The 19,880-nt window shown below is 33.1% G+C and overlaps 1 protein-coding gene across 5 annotated transcripts in view; it reads left to right on the forward strand.

Moving 5' to 3' along the window:
• MXI1 (MAX interactor 1, dimerization protein) overlaps positions 1–19,880 on the forward strand; it is a 107,439-nt gene that overhangs the window by 47,096 nt on the left and 40,463 nt on the right. For 3 of the 5 annotated variants that reach the window (XM_074295565.1, XM_074295560.1, XM_074295563.1), the window contains exon 3: positions 8,794–8,823. The exons of the other annotated variants lie outside the window; for them this stretch is intronic. In XM_074295565.1, the coding sequence (XP_074151666.1) occupies positions 8,794–8,823 (30 nt within the window). The remainder of the gene's footprint in view (positions 1–8,793; positions 8,824–19,880) is intronic. 5 annotated transcript variants of the gene reach the window in all.

The following is a 19,880-nucleotide window of genomic DNA, read 5'->3' on the forward strand; positions in this document are numbered from 1 at the left end:
TAATTAGGTATCTTCTCTTTTCCCTCTCCTTTTTCCTCCTCCCTCCCTTTGAACAGCTAGATCATTAGACAAAGATGCTTCAATCACTTTTATCACTATTGAAGTTCTCTATTATTCATCCTAGTGTGGTTTTTTTTTTTAACTTCTTGCCATTTTTTCTCATGCTTAATTTTGTAAAGCTGATTCTAGGATAATTCTTTGTGCATCCTGTAAGCAGGTCCTATTCATATACTCAACAAAGCTTTTAAATAATAGATTGTTTAGCACTGTTATAAATGAAAATAAACATTATCTGGAATATGCCTTAGGTTTTTACTTTTTTCCTTTTGGAATGCCTTTCCTGATCCCTGTCTGTCAAAATCTAATCCATTCTTAAGATATAATGAAAATGCAGCTTCTTCCATGATACATTAAATCAGCAGAGTTTTATAAAGTGCCTACTATGTGCTAGGCCTTGTGCTAAGCATTGAGGATACAAAAAAAGGCAAAATATAGTCCCTAATCTTAAGAAGTTCACTATCTAATGAGGGCAGACAGCATACAAATAATTATATTCTAACAAGCTAAATACAAGATAAGTTGCATATAATCACAGAGGGAAAGCATTAGTATTAAAGAAGCCTCCTTGTGGAAGGTAGAATTTTATCTGAGAGTTTGAAGGAAGCTGGAAGTGGAGATGAAGTAGGGAAATATTCCAGTTATGGGCAAGTATAAAGGCAAAGGTCAGTGTCACTGATTCACAGAATATATGGGGCTCTTAAGATATAAGAAAACTGGAAAGGAAGGAAGGGGCAAGATCATGAAGGGATATAAAAGTTCAACAAAAGATTTTATGCTAGAGGCAATAAAGAGCCACTACAATGTATTGAATGGGAGTAGATGTAATATAGTCAGAGTTGCACTTGAGGAATTCAATGACTGAGTGGAAGATAAACTGGCTGGAATCAGAGAGAGACTTCAAGCAAAAAGGCCAATCAAAATGTTACAATAAAATAGTCAAAACCCGAGATGATAAAGGCTTTCACCAGGGTGATGGCAGTATCAGGGAAGAAGGGACCACATAGAAGAGATATGGTATAGATATAGGTAGAATTGACAGGACTTGGCAATAGTAGATAGAGGTAGGGATAGGATGACTGGGCATGCCTTTGAAGAAGTTCACTTCTGTACTCATAGCATTTTGGATTTCTGTTGCACACATTTTATGGAACCCTTTTGAAATAGTTATTTGTATACATGCCATCAGTCTTACTAGATTATAATGTGCTAGAGAATAGGAGCCATGTATTTTTCATCATTGTATCCTATGCAATTCATAGCATTGCACATAGTAGGTATATGATAAATATTTGTAAACTCAATTTTAGATAAAACTTCATTTAACATAAGGAAGGTATTAATTTAGCTCCTACTATTTCCCTCCCCCCCACTTTTGATTTTTGTTTTTTTAATTACAGAAAAGAACATTTTGAAAAGGAATTAGATTAGAGCATTTAGTTCCATTTTTTGCCTGTTGGTATTTGGAAATGTTGTCAGTGATACAGCTAAAAATGGCATAAATTTCCTGACTTGATTAAAAGGTTCACACTCTTAGCAATCATTTTGTTCTTTAGAAAGAAGATAAATAATAAAGAGTCGCCTGTTTGAAAGCAGTGGGGAGAACCTGCTGTTTTAATTTTGTTCACAGCAGTAGGTCAGACTCTGTTCTTTTGGTGCTGGCCTTGATAATCGGTTCAATATAATATTGGAATTCAGCTATTACATATCTTATGCATTACATATCTTATTTCTAGAATTGCCAAAATGTTGAGAGGCTATGGTAAATAAGTCTTCTTTTATAAATATAATGTTCCATTTACCAAAGGTCCAGTTGCTTTATATATGAATTACACTTCACAATACTCATTTTAAAAAATCAGTATAAAGAGCATTTGAATCAAAAGTACTTCTTCACAAGAGAGTTTAATTTCTCTATTGATTATTCTTCATACTTGGTGAAAAAAAAAACCCAGCTAACTTTAAATTTGTTTTTGCACACTTCTTCCTCTCTGATTTGTCCAGAAATTTCTTTAAGTCTGAATATTATTAGGGTTAGTGTGAGGAAGGCACAAGGAATATTGTGAAAATGGAGACAAACTCTTCTTTTGATTTTTAAAAAATTGTGTACATATATATCTGTATGTGTATATTAATATTTTATATCTAATTGTGCATTATCTGCTAAAACTGGAAATTCCCTTCTTTTGGAATGTTTTCAGATTTGGTGGCTACAGTCTTAACATCACCAGAATGCTTTACTTCTTTTGAAAGAGACTCATCATCAATTCTAGGTGGGGAGGAGTAAGGAGGTAATTTTTCACTCCTTTCTTCCCATCCCAATGAAAATCTCATAAAACTTTTCAAAGGACGCCTTGAGAATGGAAGTATTAGACTTAAGGAAATATTTTAGTTCTTGGACTGCAAAAGACTCTCAAGTGAATTCTCCCCGATAATTTATGGATTTGGCATAATTTTTGTTGATTAAGTCAAGGAATCCAGTGGTAAAATACTAAGTGGTTCTTCCTGAGCTTCTTCTCTCCCTTTGTCTCCTTTCTCCCAAACCTATTATTTAGCTTCTCAGATCTTCAAACCTTCCACCTCTCATTGTTCTTCCTATTTCACAACATTTTCCATCTACTCTATCTTCATTTTCCTTCTCTAACAGTAGAGATCCCTTTATCCCAAAGCTCCTAAAACTTGTCTTCTCCATCTTTTCTGATAGGGAACCAAATCTTCCTTAGAATTTCCATTTCTGCATCTCTTTTCTACAAACAGCCAGTGTTAAAAATATGAAACTACATCATAGTGATGAAAATGGACAACTTAAATTGAAAAGTGGGATAAATAACAGAAAAATGCAATTTAATGCCAAACACTTCTGGCCCTTAATTCTTTTTTTTTAATTTTCTTTTTATTATTTTTTTATTATAGCTTTTTTATTTACAAGATATATGCATGGGTAATTTTTCAGCATTGACCCTTGCAAAAACCCTCTTTTTCAACTTTTCCCCTCCTTCCCCCCACCCTATCCCCTAGATGGCAGGCAGACTCATACATGTTAAATATGCTAAATACAGTATATGTCCAATATTCACAACATGTCCATACAGTTATTTTGCTACACAAGAAAAATTGGACTTAGACATAAGGTAAAAATAACCTGAGAAGGAGATCAAAAATGCAAGAGGACACAAGCAGAGGGAGTGGAAATGCTATGTTGTGGTTTATATTCATTTCCTATAGTTCTTTTGCTGCAGCCTTAATGCTTTCTTTCTTTTTTTTTTCCTTAGCTTCACTCTACCATCTTTTATTTTTATTTTTTTAAATAGTTTTTATTTACCAGATATATGCATGGGTAATTTTACAACATTGACAATTGCCAAATCTTTTGTCTTAATTTTTCCCCTTCTTGCCCCCCCCCCAGACGGCAGGTTGACCAATACATGTTAAATATGTTAAAGTATAAATTAAATACAATATATGTATACATGCCCAAACAGTTGTTTTGCTGTACCAAAAGAATCGGACTTTGAAATAGTGTACAATTAGCCTATCAAGGAAGTCAAAAATGTAGGCAGACAAAAATAAAGGGATTGGGAATTCTATGTAGTGGTTCATAATTAACAACCAGAGTTCTTTCGATGGGTGTAGCTGGTTCTGTTCATTACTGCTCTATTGGAACTGATTTGGCTCATCTCATTGTTGGAGAGGGCCTTGTCCATCAGAATTGATCATCATATAGTATTGTTGTTGAAGTATATAATGACCTCCTGGTCCTGCTCATTTCCCTCAGCATCAGTTCATGTAAGTCTCTCCAGGCCTTTCTGAAATCATCCTGTTGGTCATTTCTTACAAAACAATAATATTCCATAATATTCATATACCACAATTTATTCAGCCATTCTCCAATTGATGGGTATCCATGTAGTTTCCAGTTTCTGGTCACTACAAAAAGGGCTGCCACAAACATTCTTGCACATACAAGTCCCTTTCCCTTCTTTAAAATCTCTTTGGGATATAAGCCCAGTAGTAACACTGGGTCAAAGGGTATGCACAGTTCGATAACTTTTTGAGCATAGTCCCAAATTTCTCTCCAGAATACAGCCCTTAATTCTTAAAGTAAATTCAGCCTACAAGTAGTTTTACTGCCTCCCAGATAACTTGTCTTCCCTGGGTAGGATAGCTCAGTCATTCATGATGAGTAGCAGAAATCTATATTGCGTGTCTTGTGTTGCATTCAGTGTCTGCATTGAAACTGTGAAGTATTGAACCCTGCAAACATAGTTTCTCTGTACGGGAACTAGAAATGAGAGGAAAGCCTTCTGTTGCTGCTTCTGTCAGAGTTACTCTAAACAACAGATATAAGCTAGATGCAAATTTGAGGGAAGCCTCATTGTCTACAACCCTCCATGTCTCTTCTTTGCATTCCCCTTTCTAAATCTCAATCCAAGCATTTGTCTATTTGTATGCTACTCAAGTTATGAAGCTGTTTAACTGATCCCAATAGATATGTTTTTTGTTTGTTTGTTTTAATCTCATCTGGAGTCTCACTACTGCTCAAAAATTCTTTCATTCTTCCCTGATTGATTCCAAACTCTATTCTAAGCATTTTTTTTTTCTTTAAATACTCTGAGCAACTTAGGCTGATAGTTGACTCAGGGGAGAGTTCTGGGCTTGGAGTCAAGAAGAATGGACTTCACATACTGCTTCTATATGGGTACAATCTCAGCCTCAGTTTCCTCATCAGTAAAATTAGGGAGTTAGATTCAAGGTCCTCTAAGGTCCCCTTTAATTTAAATCCATATTCATAGAAGCTTAGATATTTGTGGAGTAGAAGCAGCACAAGGCTAAAGCGGATAGCCTTGACCTTGAAATCTAAGATATCTCAAATTTTTTTTTGCACCAGGCACTTATTAATTTGTGACCTTAGGTAAGTCATTTATCTTTGGGCAAAATCACTCTCAGCCTTGATTTCTTCACCTGTAAAACAAGAGGGGCTGAAATTGATAATTGGTAAGGTCCCTTGTAGCTCCAAGTCAGTGATCTCTGACCTTATTACTTTTCCTTGAGCCCTCTCAGACCAAGACCCTTTTTTACTGGGAAAACAAATTTTTCAGTATGAGCTTCCCTTTGACCTTCAATCCAGGGGTTCATAACTTGGGAGTATGTGAGCTTTTTAAAAAAATATTTTGATGAGTATATTACAATAGTCTTGGCTCTTTTTGAGATGTTCTTTTTATATGGTCATCTTCACATATTTTATTTGATTCATTTAAAGATGTTCTGAGAAGGATCCATATTCTTCATCCATCTGCCAAAGGGGTCCATGATACAACGTTTGCTCTATTCTCTACCTTTCAAATCTTCTATAGTTGTCTCCATTCTTTTCTCCTCTTCTGTAGTCTTTGAGGAAGATGAGTCTTCTCTTTGCCAAGGCCAACCCTTCTGTTTGTACTTTTATTCTCCAGTCTCCTCTAAGAACTTGTCCCCTCAATCTCTCATTTTAATTTTTCCTTACTTGGTTTATTCTTTGCCACCTATAAACATTCATAGGTCTTTTTGTTGTTGTTTAGTCAATTTTTTTTCAGTCTTATCTAACTTTTTGTGATCCCATTTGGCATTTTTTCAGACAAAGATACCAGAGAGATCTGCCATTTCCTTCTCCAGCTCATTTTACAGATGAGGAAACTGAAGCAAGTAGGGTTAAATTACTTGTCCAAGATCACACAGCTAGTAAATGTCTGAGGCCAGATTTAAACTCATTAAGATGAATTTTTCTGACTCTAGGCCTAGCACTAACTACCTAGCTCTGCCACTTAGCTGCCCTTTCATAAATCTTCCCACTCTTCAAAATAACCTTTTTAAAAAAAAACTTTATGTCCCTCTAATCTATCAACATGTATCTCTTCAAGCATTTATTAAACACCTGATATATATCAGAAACTGTGCTAAGTGCTAGAGATTTTTTAAAAATAAGTCAGGAAACCGTATCTGCTTTCAAGGAGTTTTATCTAATAGGAAAAACAACATAAAAACCAGCTATGTACAAATAATATATATGCAAGATAAATTGGAGTTGATCAATAGATGAAAGACATTAGCATTAAGGAGGATCAATAAGGGCTCCTTATAGAAGGTAGAATTTTATCTAGAACTTGGAAGTTAGACAAGTTAGAAGGTAGAGGTGAGGAAAGAGAGCTTTGTAGGTATGGAGGACAGCCAGTGAAAATGCCTGGAGATGGAGATGAAGTGTCAGATGAAGTTTTTGATTTGAGGATCAGCAAGGAGGCTAATGTCACTGGATCCCATATACTTCAAAGGGAATAAAGTTTAAGAAGAATGGAAAGTTAGGAAAGTTATTTATTGTAGAGCTGGTAGGGAATTGCTGGAGTTTTAAAAATAGAAGTATAAGTGACATGGTCAGATCTGCCCTTTAGGAGAATTTGTCAGCTCAGTGGAAACTGGACAAGGAGGGAGAAGAGAGGCAAGAAGACTGACCAAACAACAAGGCTATTGCAGTAGCACTCGTATTCCTACAAGAGAACATTTAAATCCATTGTCTTTATTTCCTTTACTTTTTATTCACTCCTTAATCCGTTGCAATTTAATTTCCAACTCTTAACACTCTGCAAAAATTTTTCTCTCAGATTTCCAAGGCTCTCTTAACTGCTCCATCAATATTTTTTCTCTCTCTTGATTTATCTTGACATCTATAGTTTTTTGACCCAGTCAGTATACTTGGTTTGACCTTGCTGGATCATTATCTGTTTCTTGTAGATGACATCTAAAGCTTTGTCCTGGCCCCTCTTCTCTTCCATCTCAGACTTTAATCTTGGTGATGTTATCAGCTCATTTGGGCTCAGTAATTATCTTAACATAGGATAGGATTAGGGCTGAAATGATCTTTAGAAGTTGAGTCTGACCCCCTAATTTTAAAGATTAGGAAACTGAGACTCAGAAAGGTAACTGTCCAAGGTAATATAGCTGGGAATTGAATGAGACAGGATTAAACTCAGTTTAGGCTTATTCCCAGTTCAGTATCATATTCACTGCCACACTCCAGCCTCTCTTCTTTATGAAAATGACTTATAATGTCCATCTCTTGTCCTAATCTCTCTCTCTCTCTTGACTTCTATCCTTGTATTTCCATCTATCTGACATTTCTATCTCCATCATGTTCCCCCCTCCATCACTATTTCAAACTCATAATATTCAGGAGAAAACTATTTTTCTCCCTCAGCCCTATCATTTTCCCAATATCCTATTCCTTTAAGGGCACATTATTTTATATTATTATAGTCACTCAGGTACATAATTTTTTTTATCCTTTCTCCCCACCCCAAAATCAAATCATTTACCAAATTTACTTCAACATCTCTTGTATTTATCCTATTTTCTCCATTCATGACTTCTACATTAGTTCAGTCCCACATTATCTTTTGCCTAGACTATTCAGTAGCTTCCTAATTGCTCTAATTCTTGTATCTCTCCTTTCCAATCCATCCTCCACTGTCAGACTAGTATTTCTGTATTACAGACATGACTATAGTTCTGGCCCTGCTTTACCTTTAGTGACTCTCCATTACCTTTAGAATAAACCTCTTGGGTTGACATTTATTGTTCTCATAATCTCATTCTCACTGTTCCAGACATTCCATAGTCCTCTCTTTCTTGAATTCTATACTCCAACCAAACTGGATTAACAATGGCTGTTCCCTGAATTTGGCTTTTCTGTTTCCTGTCTCTTTTGAGTTTACATAAGCTATTTGCCATAGCTAAAATACATTCTCCTTCATGTCTACTTAGACTCCCCGCTTTCTTTCAAAGGCTTCACTTTAGATGCCACTTTGTATGGGAAGCCTTTCTGATCCCTCTCTACTCTACCTCCCAGGTATTTGTCCATTCTCCTTTTTGTAATTACTTTGTATTTACTTAATAGTGTATATGACGTATCCCTCTTGTTCAATGTAAGCTCTTAGGGACTGTTATTTTTGTCTCTGTATCCTCAATACTTAGCATAGAGGAAATGCTTAATAAATATGTGTTAAATGGACTGAAATTATTGGAACTATTAATAGTGTGATAAAAATAATAATATTGAAGTTGTATAGCATATACTTGATAGTATTATTTTGAAGGAGTCAGAATTGCACTAAAATGTTTAAGTTCATAAAGACTACAATAATTTCAATAATTGGTGTATCTTAAATTTTTAGCTATTCAGTTTTACTCCTTTTTTTCAGATACAGCCCTAATCATTTTAAGCACATATTGGTACCTTAGAGGTTTCAATAAAATGTTAATTTTGTATTTGTTACAGAGTTTCTTTCTTCATAGCAAGAAAGAGCTTGAGACAGTTCAGTGTTACTTTTATTAATAGAATTATATAATTTTAACTTTAGCATTTCACTGGTATTTTTCACACTGAAAACAGAAAACATTGAATCTGAGTAAGTAAATTTAGATGAATAGATGTTCATTTTAACAAGAATTAGAGAGGTGCTATGTTTTACTATTAGGGATATTCACTGGAATGTGCTAGTAATATCATTAGTGATTGACTTGCTCCCCCAGCAATAGAACTTGGCTAATCTTTTTTTTTCCCCTTTCTTTCTTTTTCTCTTTCCTTTTCTTTCTTCTCTCCCTTTCTCCCTTTCTCCCTTTCTCCCTTTCTCTCTCTCTCTCTCTCTCTCTCTCTCTCTCTCTCTCTCTCTCTCTCTCTCTCTCTCTCTCTCTTTCTCTCTCATCTTTCAGGTCTACACACAATGAGCTGGAAAAGAATCGGTGAGTCTATGATAAAGTGAAAATAATAAATAATTTAAAATAAACTAACAACTTTGATATGAAGGGATTATAAGATGGTATATGCAATAGTAATATTATTAAGTAAGATATATATCATAATCCTAACCAATGATTTCTAAAAGACAACCCCCAAATAAACTTTGCTGTCTAAATCAAAAGAAGTGACCCATAGAGTTTATGGTATCGCTTTTATTCTATTTTCCCAGTGTAAGTTAATTGTTATGAATAATGGTCCATATGTGATAGTACTAAGATATCAAATTTCTAAGGCACTAGTTAATTCTTGTTACCACAGACTAACGAACCCATGAGTTTCTTTCTCCTTGATAGGACTATCATAATCTCTGTAGTAGAAAAGAAATTAGTATTAAATAAAGAATATTCACTTCACTGACCATTATTAAACCAATCAAGTTAGTGAAGGATTTTAGCCAGCACTCTTTATTTTCCCCTGTTTTTTTCCCTTTGAATATCTTTTATATTTCTTTTATAGTACTCATATCATTTTGCTTTATGTATATATTTGTTTTACATAGACTAGTAGTTTATAAACTTATTGGGCAATGACCATGTCTTATTTATCATTTTATTTCCCAGAATGCCTAAAATAGTATCTGATAGATTCCTTAAAGATTTATTGAATGAATGTTTGAATGCAAAAGCGAATGATGCTTACGTAGCATTTTGAGCTTCAAGAGATTTTCAAGATAATCTAGACCAAATTCTTTATTTTGTAGATGAGGAGCCAAGAAAAGCCATAGTCTAGAATCAGAGTAGGGTGAGATCTCATATGTGTAGTCATCTAATCTATGCCTGGGCGGGAAGCCCATGATGAAACTTGATGAACTTAAACTGGCTTCTAATGTGGTTAAGGATCTTAACTTCTCTAAGTCTTAGTAGCTAGCTAACTATATATATAATGGAGATAATCTTTGTCCTATCTACCTCATGTGAGGAAAGAACTGAATTTCTCTCTATATATGAGAATTTATTGTAAAAGGAAGACACTTTCTCTGTCAACTGGAAGATCAAGAAAAGTTTCATGGATTTTGTAAGTGGTATTTGGGCTAAGCTTTGAAGAATGGGTAGATTGTTGACAAGCAGATTGATGAAGATCATCCTAGACATAAGGAACAGCAAGAAGAAAGATGCAGTTGTGGAGAAGAATAAAACAAAAGATGCATTTGGGGATCAGTGAGTAGTCCAGTTCAGTTTGGCTGAAGTTATGAATTAAAAACTCAAACTCCAATGTGGAACTCATTATCTTTTCTCCTAAATCCATCTGCTTCCCCAACTTCATTGTTTTTGTCACTAGCCTTCTAGTTTCCATATTCATAATCCTATGAATCATCTTCAGCTGTTTCACTTTCTTCACCCCTTATATTCAGTATTTGTTAACTTTTGTCAGTTCTACCTGTATATCTCTTAAATCTTTCCTCTTTTCTCCCTTCATGTGGCTACAAAGCTAGTTCAGGTTCTTATTATCTCTCCCATAGATGATTACAGTATCTTCTTAATTTTTCATCCTACTTCCACTTTCTCCTTTTATAATAAATCCTTTATACCTGCCAAATAGATATTATTAAAGTTTAAATTTCCTTAATCCCTCTAGCACAGGGGTTCATAAGCTGGGGTCCACTGACCACTTAGGGATCCAATGGATAGGATTTAGGGAATCCATGAACTTAGGTAAGAAAAAATTTATCTTTATTTCATTATAATTAAGAGACCTTTGTAATCCTGTGTATTTTACTTTGTGCTTTTGCAAATAATATTTTGAAAAGTTTTACTAGAATACTGAAGGGGGGTCCGTGGCACACACAAAAAAAGTTTAACCCTAGCTTTAGAATAAAATATAAATCAAGTTGACATTTAAAACCTGTGATAACATGGCAACAATTTCTTTTTCCAAATTTGTTTTATATCACTCTTCATCATACATTGTATAGTCTAGCTAAATAAATGCTTGCTGAAGAATTGAATTGAGAAAACTAAATAGGTTTGTGCTGTATTGAGGAGTAGTTTCCAATAAGAGGTTTGAGAATTCCTTGAAGGTTTTCAATGATGGCTCAAGGGGTTTTTAAATAGCGACTTAAGCAGTAAAAAATTTCCTACTTACTTTACAAGTGTATTTTACTCTGTAACAATAAGCAAGTGCATATATAAGCAACATAGGTTTACTTCTATATGTCATGATCATATACACAATGATTTCATTGTTCATGTAGTAGTTGTATTAAAGTGATCACTTCTGACTAAACAGCATGTTACGCAGTTTCTCAATTTGTCATCAAATTGTTTCCACACTGCTAGGAGTGTTCAGCCTTTGAGTTTAAAGTGATTTCCAATGAATGAACACATACATTCATGTATCTTCATTTATATTTTGTACACTGAAAATAGCTTTCTTATTCCCCTCTCTTAATTAGTAATTGTGCCTCATCAACTATATAATCACATGATCAAAATTTTACCTTTTTTTTTTTCTTTTTGCATTTTTGTAGGCCAAATACAAGGCACTTTGAAAACCATAATCACTGAGCATGCACATTACAATCTTTAATTCATCACAGATGATTTTCTGAAAACAAACCTTATATTGTAATATTAAGACTGTTTTCTGATTTAAAGTTATGCTTCAGATTTTTCTTTTTTTCCATCTATTAATATATACACTTTATTTATTTATTTTATTTTTATTTTTTATTTTTTTTATAATATTATCCCTTGTATTCATTTTTCCAAATTATCCCCTCCCTCCCTCCACTCTCTCCCCCCGATGACAGGTAATCCCATACATTTTACATGTGTTACAATATAACCTAGATACAATATATGTGTATACACTTTATTTATAAAGCTTTTTATTTTCAAACACATGCATAAACATTTTCAACATTCACCCTTGCAAAAACAGTGTTCCAAATTTTTTTCCCTTCCTCCCCCTTCCCATGGCAAGTAATAGGATGTATGTTAAACATGTATAATTCCTCTATACATATTTCCACAATTATCATGCTGCACAAAAAAAAAATCAGATCAAAAAGGAAAAAATGAGAAAGAAAATAAAATTCAAGCAAACAACAAAAGAAGTGATCCACACTGAGTCCCCAGTCTTCTCTTTAGGTACAGATGATTCTCTTCATCACAGTAGACCCATTGGAAATGGCTTATATCACCTCGCTATTAAAAAAAGATCTGGCAGATTTTTCAAATGAACTGATTGACAGCACTGGTCAGTCATTCAGTAAAGATTTTGTGGAAGTGTAGCTGTGTGCCACTTGAGAAAACTAGAAAGTAATTTCCAAAGAGAGCCTTTTATTTTAAAGATTAGCTTGTCTATAAATGTTGTTGTTGGTTTTTTTTTAAAGAACCAATTTATACAATTGAACATTTATCATTTAATACAGTACTTGTCATTAGCCCACAAAAAAGGTATATGTTTTATATCACAACTGGGGATTCATTTTTTTCAATTGATTAGGTGGCTAAAATTTTTTAAATTAATTTACATTTTTCAGATAACAAACTTGTGATCTACAACTATTTTCTATAAGATATTTATGTGAATATTTTCACTTTATTCTTTTTTAAAGTAAAAATACAGAAATAAATTCCATGAAGAATAAAATTTAAACTGCATTTGATTTGAGCCAATTATTTCAAACTTTTGTCCTTATAAAAAACCCAACATCAAAATTAAGTTTACATAACTATATTATGTTAAACATCTTCTAAGACGTAACTTAATTAAAATTTATGCATATTCAACAAAATAAATTGAATATGCATTATAAATAATAATTAGCGCATGAGGTCTTGCTACATTATTTCTTTTAATATTGCAGAATATGCCACACAAAATATTTCTAATTGTTTTACAACTATTTCTATAACTGTATATATATATATAATTTTTTTTTTATTTTAAAGGTTATTGTAATTTTTTTGAGCATGGCTTATTTTTTTCTCAATTACACATACAAATTTTTGAGTTTTAAATTTTCTCTCTCCCCCCACCCCCTTCATCGAGAAGACAAGCAAAACATATTTCCATATTAATCATGCTATAAAAAGAAACAGAGGGAAAAAAAAGAACCCCAAGAAAAATAAAGTAAAAAAGTATGCTTTGATTTACTTTCAGACTCTGTCAGTTCTTTCTTTGGGGATGGATAGCATTTTGCATCATAAGTCCTATAGAACTATCTTGGATCTTTGTATTATTAAGAATAACTAAGTCATTCATGTTTAATCATCATTATAATTTTGCTATTATTGTGAAGAAAATTCTGCTTACTTCATTTTGCATTAATTCATGTAAATCTTGAAGTTTTCCTCAAAGTATCTTGCTCATCATTTCTTATTGTACAATAATGTTCTATCACAATCATACGGTACAATTTGTTCAACTCTTCCTTAATTGATGGGCATTCCCTTGATTTTCAATTCTTTGCCACCACAAGAAAGAGCCGCTATAAATATTTTTGTATATTTAAGTTCTTTTACTTTTTCTTTCATCTCTTTGGGATGCAGACATAGTAGTGGCATTGATAGGTCAAATTGTACCCACAGTTTTATAGCCCTTTGAGCATGGTTTCAAATTGCTCTCCAGAATAGTTGGATCAGTTCATAACTCTACCAACAATGCATTAGTATCCCAGTTTTTCCTCATTCCCTCCAATATTTGGCATTTTTCTTTTCTGTCTTATCAGCCAATCTGATAGGTGTGAGATGTTACCTCAGAGTTGTAATTTGCATTTCTCTAATTGCTATTTAGATCATGTTTTCATATGATTTTATATATAACTTGGAGGGGGGGTGTTGTCTGAAAACTACTTGTTTGTATTCTTTGAACATTTCTGAATTGCCTTATATTCTTATAAATTTGAAAAATATTTGAGAAATAAGACCTTTAGCAGAGAAGCTGAGGTTTAAATTTTTTTTCTACAATTTCCTTCTTTCTTTCTAATCTTGGCAATATTAGTTTTGTTTATACAAAATATTTTTAATTTAATGTAATCAGAGGGTATGCACAATTTTACACCTCTTTGGGCAGTTTTATATTATTCTCCAGAATGGATGGATCAGTTCACAATTCTGCCAACATTAGTGTCCCAGTTTTCCCACATCCCTTGCAATATTTGTTATTTTCCTTTTTTGTCAAGTTAATCTCATAGATGTGAAATTATATTTCAGAGTTGTTTTACTTTGCATCTTTCTAATCAATAGTGATTTAGAACACTTTTTCATATGACTGTGGGTAGCTTTAACTTCTTTTTCTGAAAATTGCCCATTAATATTCATTGGTCATTAGCAATTGGGGAACTATAATAAGTTTGATTCTGTTGCCTACATATTTGGGAAATGAGGCCTTCATCAGAGATACTTGTTACAAATTTTCTCCCAGTTTTCTACTTTCCTTCTAATTTTGCTTTAGTTGGTTTTGTTTGTGCAAAAACTTTTTACTTGTATGTAATCAAAATAATCTTATACATTTTGCAGTGTTCTCTGTCTCTTGTTTAATCATAAATTTTTCCCTTGCCTTTAGATATGAGAGGTAAATTATATCATATTCTTCTGATTTGTTTATGGTATCATCTTTTATGTGCAAATCATGTACCCATTTATCTTGGTATATAATGTGAGTTATTGGTCTCTACCTAATTTCTACTAAATTGTATTGCAATTTTCCTAGCAATTTTTGTCAAAAAATGAGTTCTTGTCCTAAAAGTATCTATCTTTGGGTTTATCAAAAATGACATCATTGTCATTTACTGCTGCATACTGTATATCTATTCTGTTCCACTGATCCACTATTCTATTTCTTAGCCATTCTAGATTATTTTGATTACTACTGCTTTGTAATACAGTTTGAGATATGGTACGAGTAGGCTATTTTCCTTCACATGTTTTTCACTTATTGCCTTGATATTTTTGACTTTTGTTCTTCCAGATGATTTTTTTTTTTTACTATTTTTTCCAACACTACAAAATAAAATTTAGTAGTTTGATTGGTATGGCACAAAGTAAATTAATTTAGATAGAATTATCATTCATATTATATTGGCTTGGCCTACTACTCACGAGCAATTACTATTTCTCCAATTGTTTTCTAAATCTGATTTTATTTGTGTGAAAACTATTTTGTAATTGTGTTCATATAGTCCTAGGGTTTATCTTGACAGGTAGATTTGCAAATATTTTACATTGTTTTTAGTTATTTTAAATGGAATTTCACTTTCTCCTCCTGCTGAACTTTTTAGGCAATATATGTAAATACTGGTTACTTTATGGTAGGTTCTATTTTATCTCCTGCAACTTTGCTGAAGTTGTTAATTATTTCAACTAGTTTTTAGTTGATTCTCCAGAATTCTCTAAGTATATCATCATATCATCTGCAAAGAGTGATGGTTTTATTTCCTCATCGCCAATTTCTAATTCCTCCAGTTTCCTTTTCTTCCTTTTTTTTTTTTTTTGCTACAATTAGCAGTTCTAGTAAAATATCTAATAATAATGGTATAATAGCATCTTTGCTTCATTCTTTATTTTATTGAGAAGTCTTCTAGCTTCTCCCCATGACATGATGCTTGCTGATAGTTTTAGATACTAGTCATTTAAGGAAGTTCTTTGTATACCCTATTTCTAGTTTTTTAAAAGGAATGCATATTGTATCTTGTCCAAATGTTTTCTGCATCCATTAAGATAATCAAATGATTTTTATTGGTTTTGTTACTGATATTGTCAATTATGCTAATAGTTTTCCTAATATTAACTAGTCCTGCATTTTTGGTATAACTCTTACTAGGTTATATTGTATAATCTTTGTAATGTATTTCTGTAATATTTTCTTAGTATTTTATTTTAAAATTTCACATCAACATTCATTAGGGAAATTTGTTTAATGTTTTTTTTTTTTCTCTGTTTCTGCTCTTCCTCATTTAAATATCAGCACTATATTTGTGTGTAAAAGAAATTTGGTAGGACTCTTCTCCAAATAGTTTATATGGTATAATGGAATTAGTTTTCTTTAAATGTTTGGAAGAATTTACTTGTGAATCTATAAGGTCCTGGGGATTTTTTCTTAGAGAGTTCATTGATGGCTTGTTCAATTTCTTTCTTCCTCCCTTTTTCTTTTTTCTTCCTTTCTTTTTTAAGATGAGACTAAGTATTTTATTTCCTCTTCTATTAATTTATGCAGCTTATATTTTTGTAAATATTCATCCATTTAGATTTATTGGCATAATAATTGAACAAAATAACCTGCCTAATGATGCTTAAATATTATTTTCATTGTTGGTGAATTTACCCTTTTCTTTTTTGTAAAGCTGGTAATTTGACATGTTTGGTTGGTTGGGGTTTTTTAATGAAATTAACCAGTGGTATACCTGTTTTATTGTTTGTTTTCTCTTCTTTTTTCTTTTTTTGCAAGGCATTCAAGGTTAAGTGACTTGCCCAAGTGTCAAGTGTCTAAGGTCAAATTTGAATTCAGGTTCTCTTGACTCCAGGTTTGGCTGCTCTATATACAGCATTACCTACCTACTCCTTTGTTTTATACATATATATATATATACACATTTTTTTTTTTCATAAAATCAGCTTCTAGTTTTATTTATTTGTTCAGTGGTTTTCTTACTTTCAATTTTATTATCCTCTTTGATTTTCAGGATTTCCAAATTGATGTTTAATTGGGGATATTTATAATTTGCTTTTTTTCTAGCTTTTTTTTTTAAGTTGTATGCCTTTAGTTAGTATAATTCATTAATCTGTTCTTTCTCTATTTTATTGGTGTAAATGTTTAGAGATATAAAATTTCCTCTAATACTGCTTTGGCTGCATCTCGTAAATTTTGGTAAGCTGTTTCATTGTTATCATTCTTTTTAATGAAATTATTTATTGTTTCTATAATTTGTTCTTTAACCCACTCATTCTTTAGGATAGGGATATTTAGTTTCTTATTAATTTTCAATGTATGTTTCTACACTTCTTTATGAAATGTTTTTAAAAATCATTGTTTTTTTCCCCAAGGCAATCAGAGTTAAGTGATTTGCCCAGGGTCACATAGCTAGTAAGTATCAACTCTCTGAGGCTGGATTTGAACTCAGGCTCTCTTGACTCTAGGGCCTGTACTCTATTTGCCACACCACCTCTTGCCTCAAATGTAATTTTTATTGCACTATGGTCTATTTTTTGCATTTGGTTGTAAGATTTTTATGCCTTAGTGCATAATCAGTTTTTGTGGAAGTGGTATTTTAATTTTATATTTAGATTTTTCATAGTGATATATAGAGTAAAATTTATATTTCATAATTATGTAATATACATTTTAATTTGGGGCTTTTGGGGAAAAAGTCATCATTGTAGTTATTCTAAGTACTTAATGAGTAATTCTAAAAGAATATTGCACAGCTAAATGGTTTAATGGATGAAACCCTAGGCCTGGAGTCAGGAAGACTAATCTTTCTGAGTTTAAATCTGGTCCTAGATCCTTACTGTGTGACCCTGGGTAAGTCACTTAACCCTGTTTATCTCAGTTTCCTCATCTGTAAAATGAACTGGAGAAGAAAATGGCAAACCATTTAGTTCATCATTTGACAGATGAAAAAACAGAGAAATTAGTATTTTAACTCTTTATCAAGACCATGTAAAGTGTTCATTGTAGGGAAGTAGGATTCAAACCCTGGTTGTATGATTAGATACATTTTTAATACCATGCTGCCTAAGTACTAGAGTAATATGTCCATAAAGTCAGTCAACAAGAATTTATGAAGCGCTTATTATTTGCCAGGTACTGTGCTGAGTGCTGGAGGATACCAAGAAAGGCTAAAAACAGCCCCTTCCCTTAAGGAGTGAACATTTTTGGCAGGAGATAATATGTAAATAACCTTGGTACATACAACATATGTAGTAATTAGATGGAAGGTAATCTAAGAGGAAACACTGTCATTTAGGGGGATCTAGAAAGGCCTCTTACAGAAAGAAGCTTTGAGCTGAGTCCTGAAAAAAGCCTGGGAAATCAAGAGACAGGTGAAGGGGCAAAGGCTTCCAAGGATCAGGTGCCTGGATTCCTTTGGCAGTGCACAGGCATGGAGTGTTTTGTTCAAGGACCTGCAAGTAGGTCAGTGTAACTGGATCATAAAATGCAGTAGAGGCAAGGACGTGTTGGAGACAGCTCTTTCCAGTACATCCTGTTATTAAATTTCAGTGTAAGTATTTATACCTCAGAAATTGGCAAACACTACAATTAAGGGCTTGAATTATTATTTTCTTAATTGTCCATAGGTAGTGGAGGAAATGTTAATAATGTAAATGAACTTTAAAAATGTGTCCAGCATGCTTTTTTTTTTCTTCTAGAGAACTGATTTTTAAACATTTACAAGCACACCCTTGGTTAGTGGGAAGTAAAATGTGAGAAGACTAGAAAGGTAGGAAGGGATTAGGATATGACGAGCTTTAAAAGGCAAACAAGGGCATTTATGTATGATCTTGGAGGTAAATAGCGAGCCAGAGGAGCTCTTTGAATGGTTATACCATTATATTGGGTATGCCATATTTATACAAAAGGGTAACTAGAAAGTTTTGAAATAGTAATGTGATGGGATCATATTTCTGCATTTGGAAAATGTACGTGTGTGCTTTTGTGTGTATGTGTTTTTGTGTGTATGCACATGAATTGTATATTTAAGTACCCATGTGCACACATAGGATAGATTTGAAGGAAGTGGGAACACATTTTGGTGGGATGTTCTAACATCAAAGTAGTGGGATTAATAATCATTTATGCCAGTTTCATAGAAGTATTGATGATAAAGTAGGAATATGTCTTTGCTCTCTTCAAGCATACTCTTAAAAAAAAAAGTTCTGCCCCTTGACATTTTCCACTTTTAGAATTTTAATGGGTCTTTAGGTGTTTGGAGAGATCCAACTTTGATTAGGCAATCAAAATAGTTTGTTCCAAAGTATATATGATAGGCTTAACCTTACTAAAAGGCAAGTTTAATAAATCTTGAATTGGCAAAGTATGGATGGTCAGGAGTCTGTACCCTATTGCTAAGCCCTGGCCTCAGTGCATAGAAATGTCATGGTAGACATAAATATAATGTGAGGCTTATATGAAAGAGTGTTCCAAATCACTACTGATCAGAGAAATGCAAATTAAGACAACTCTGAGATACCACTACACACCTGTCAGATTAGCTAAGATGACAGGAACAAATAATGATGAATGTTGGAGGGGATGTGGGAAAACTGGGACACTAATACATTGCTGGTGGAGTTGTGAAAGAATCCGGCCATTCTGGAGAGCAATTTGGAACTATGCCCCAAAAGTTATCAAACTGTGCATACCCTTTGACCCAGCATTGCTGCTATTGGGCTTATATCCCAAAGAAATACTAAAGAAGGGAAAGGGACCTGTATGTGCCAAAATGTTTGTGGCAGCTCTTTTTGTTGTAGCTAGAAACTGGAAGTTGAATGGATGTCCATCAATTGGAGAATGGTTGGGTAAATTATGGTATATGAATGTAATGGAATATTATTGCTCTGTAAGAAATGACCAGCAGGAGGAATACAGAGAGGCTGGGAGAGACTTACATCAACTGATGCTAAGTGAAATGAGCAGAACCAGAAGATCGTTGTATACTTCAAAACTGTATGAAGATGTATTCTGATGGAAGTGGAAATCTTCAACATAAAAAAGATCCAACTCACTTCCAGTTGATCAATGATGGACAGAAATAACTACACCCAAAGAAGGAACACTGGGAAGTGAATGTAAATTGTTAGCACTACTGTCTATCTACCCAGGTTACTTATACCTTCAGAAGCTAATACTTAATGTGCAACAAGAAAATGGTATTTACACACATATATTGTATCTAGGTTATATATTAACACATGTAAAATGTATGGGATTACCTGTCATCGGGGGGAGGGAGTGGAGGGAGGGAGGGGATAATTTGGAAAAATGAATACAAGGGATAATATTATAAAAAAATAAATAAATAAAGAAACTAATAAATAAATAAATAAATATAATG

Source organism: Sminthopsis crassicaudata, chromosome 2, assembly GCF_048593235.1.
Source record: "Sminthopsis crassicaudata isolate SCR6 chromosome 2, ASM4859323v1, whole genome shotgun sequence".
Taxonomy (NCBI): Eukaryota; Metazoa; Chordata; class Mammalia; order Dasyuromorphia; family Dasyuridae; genus Sminthopsis; species Sminthopsis crassicaudata.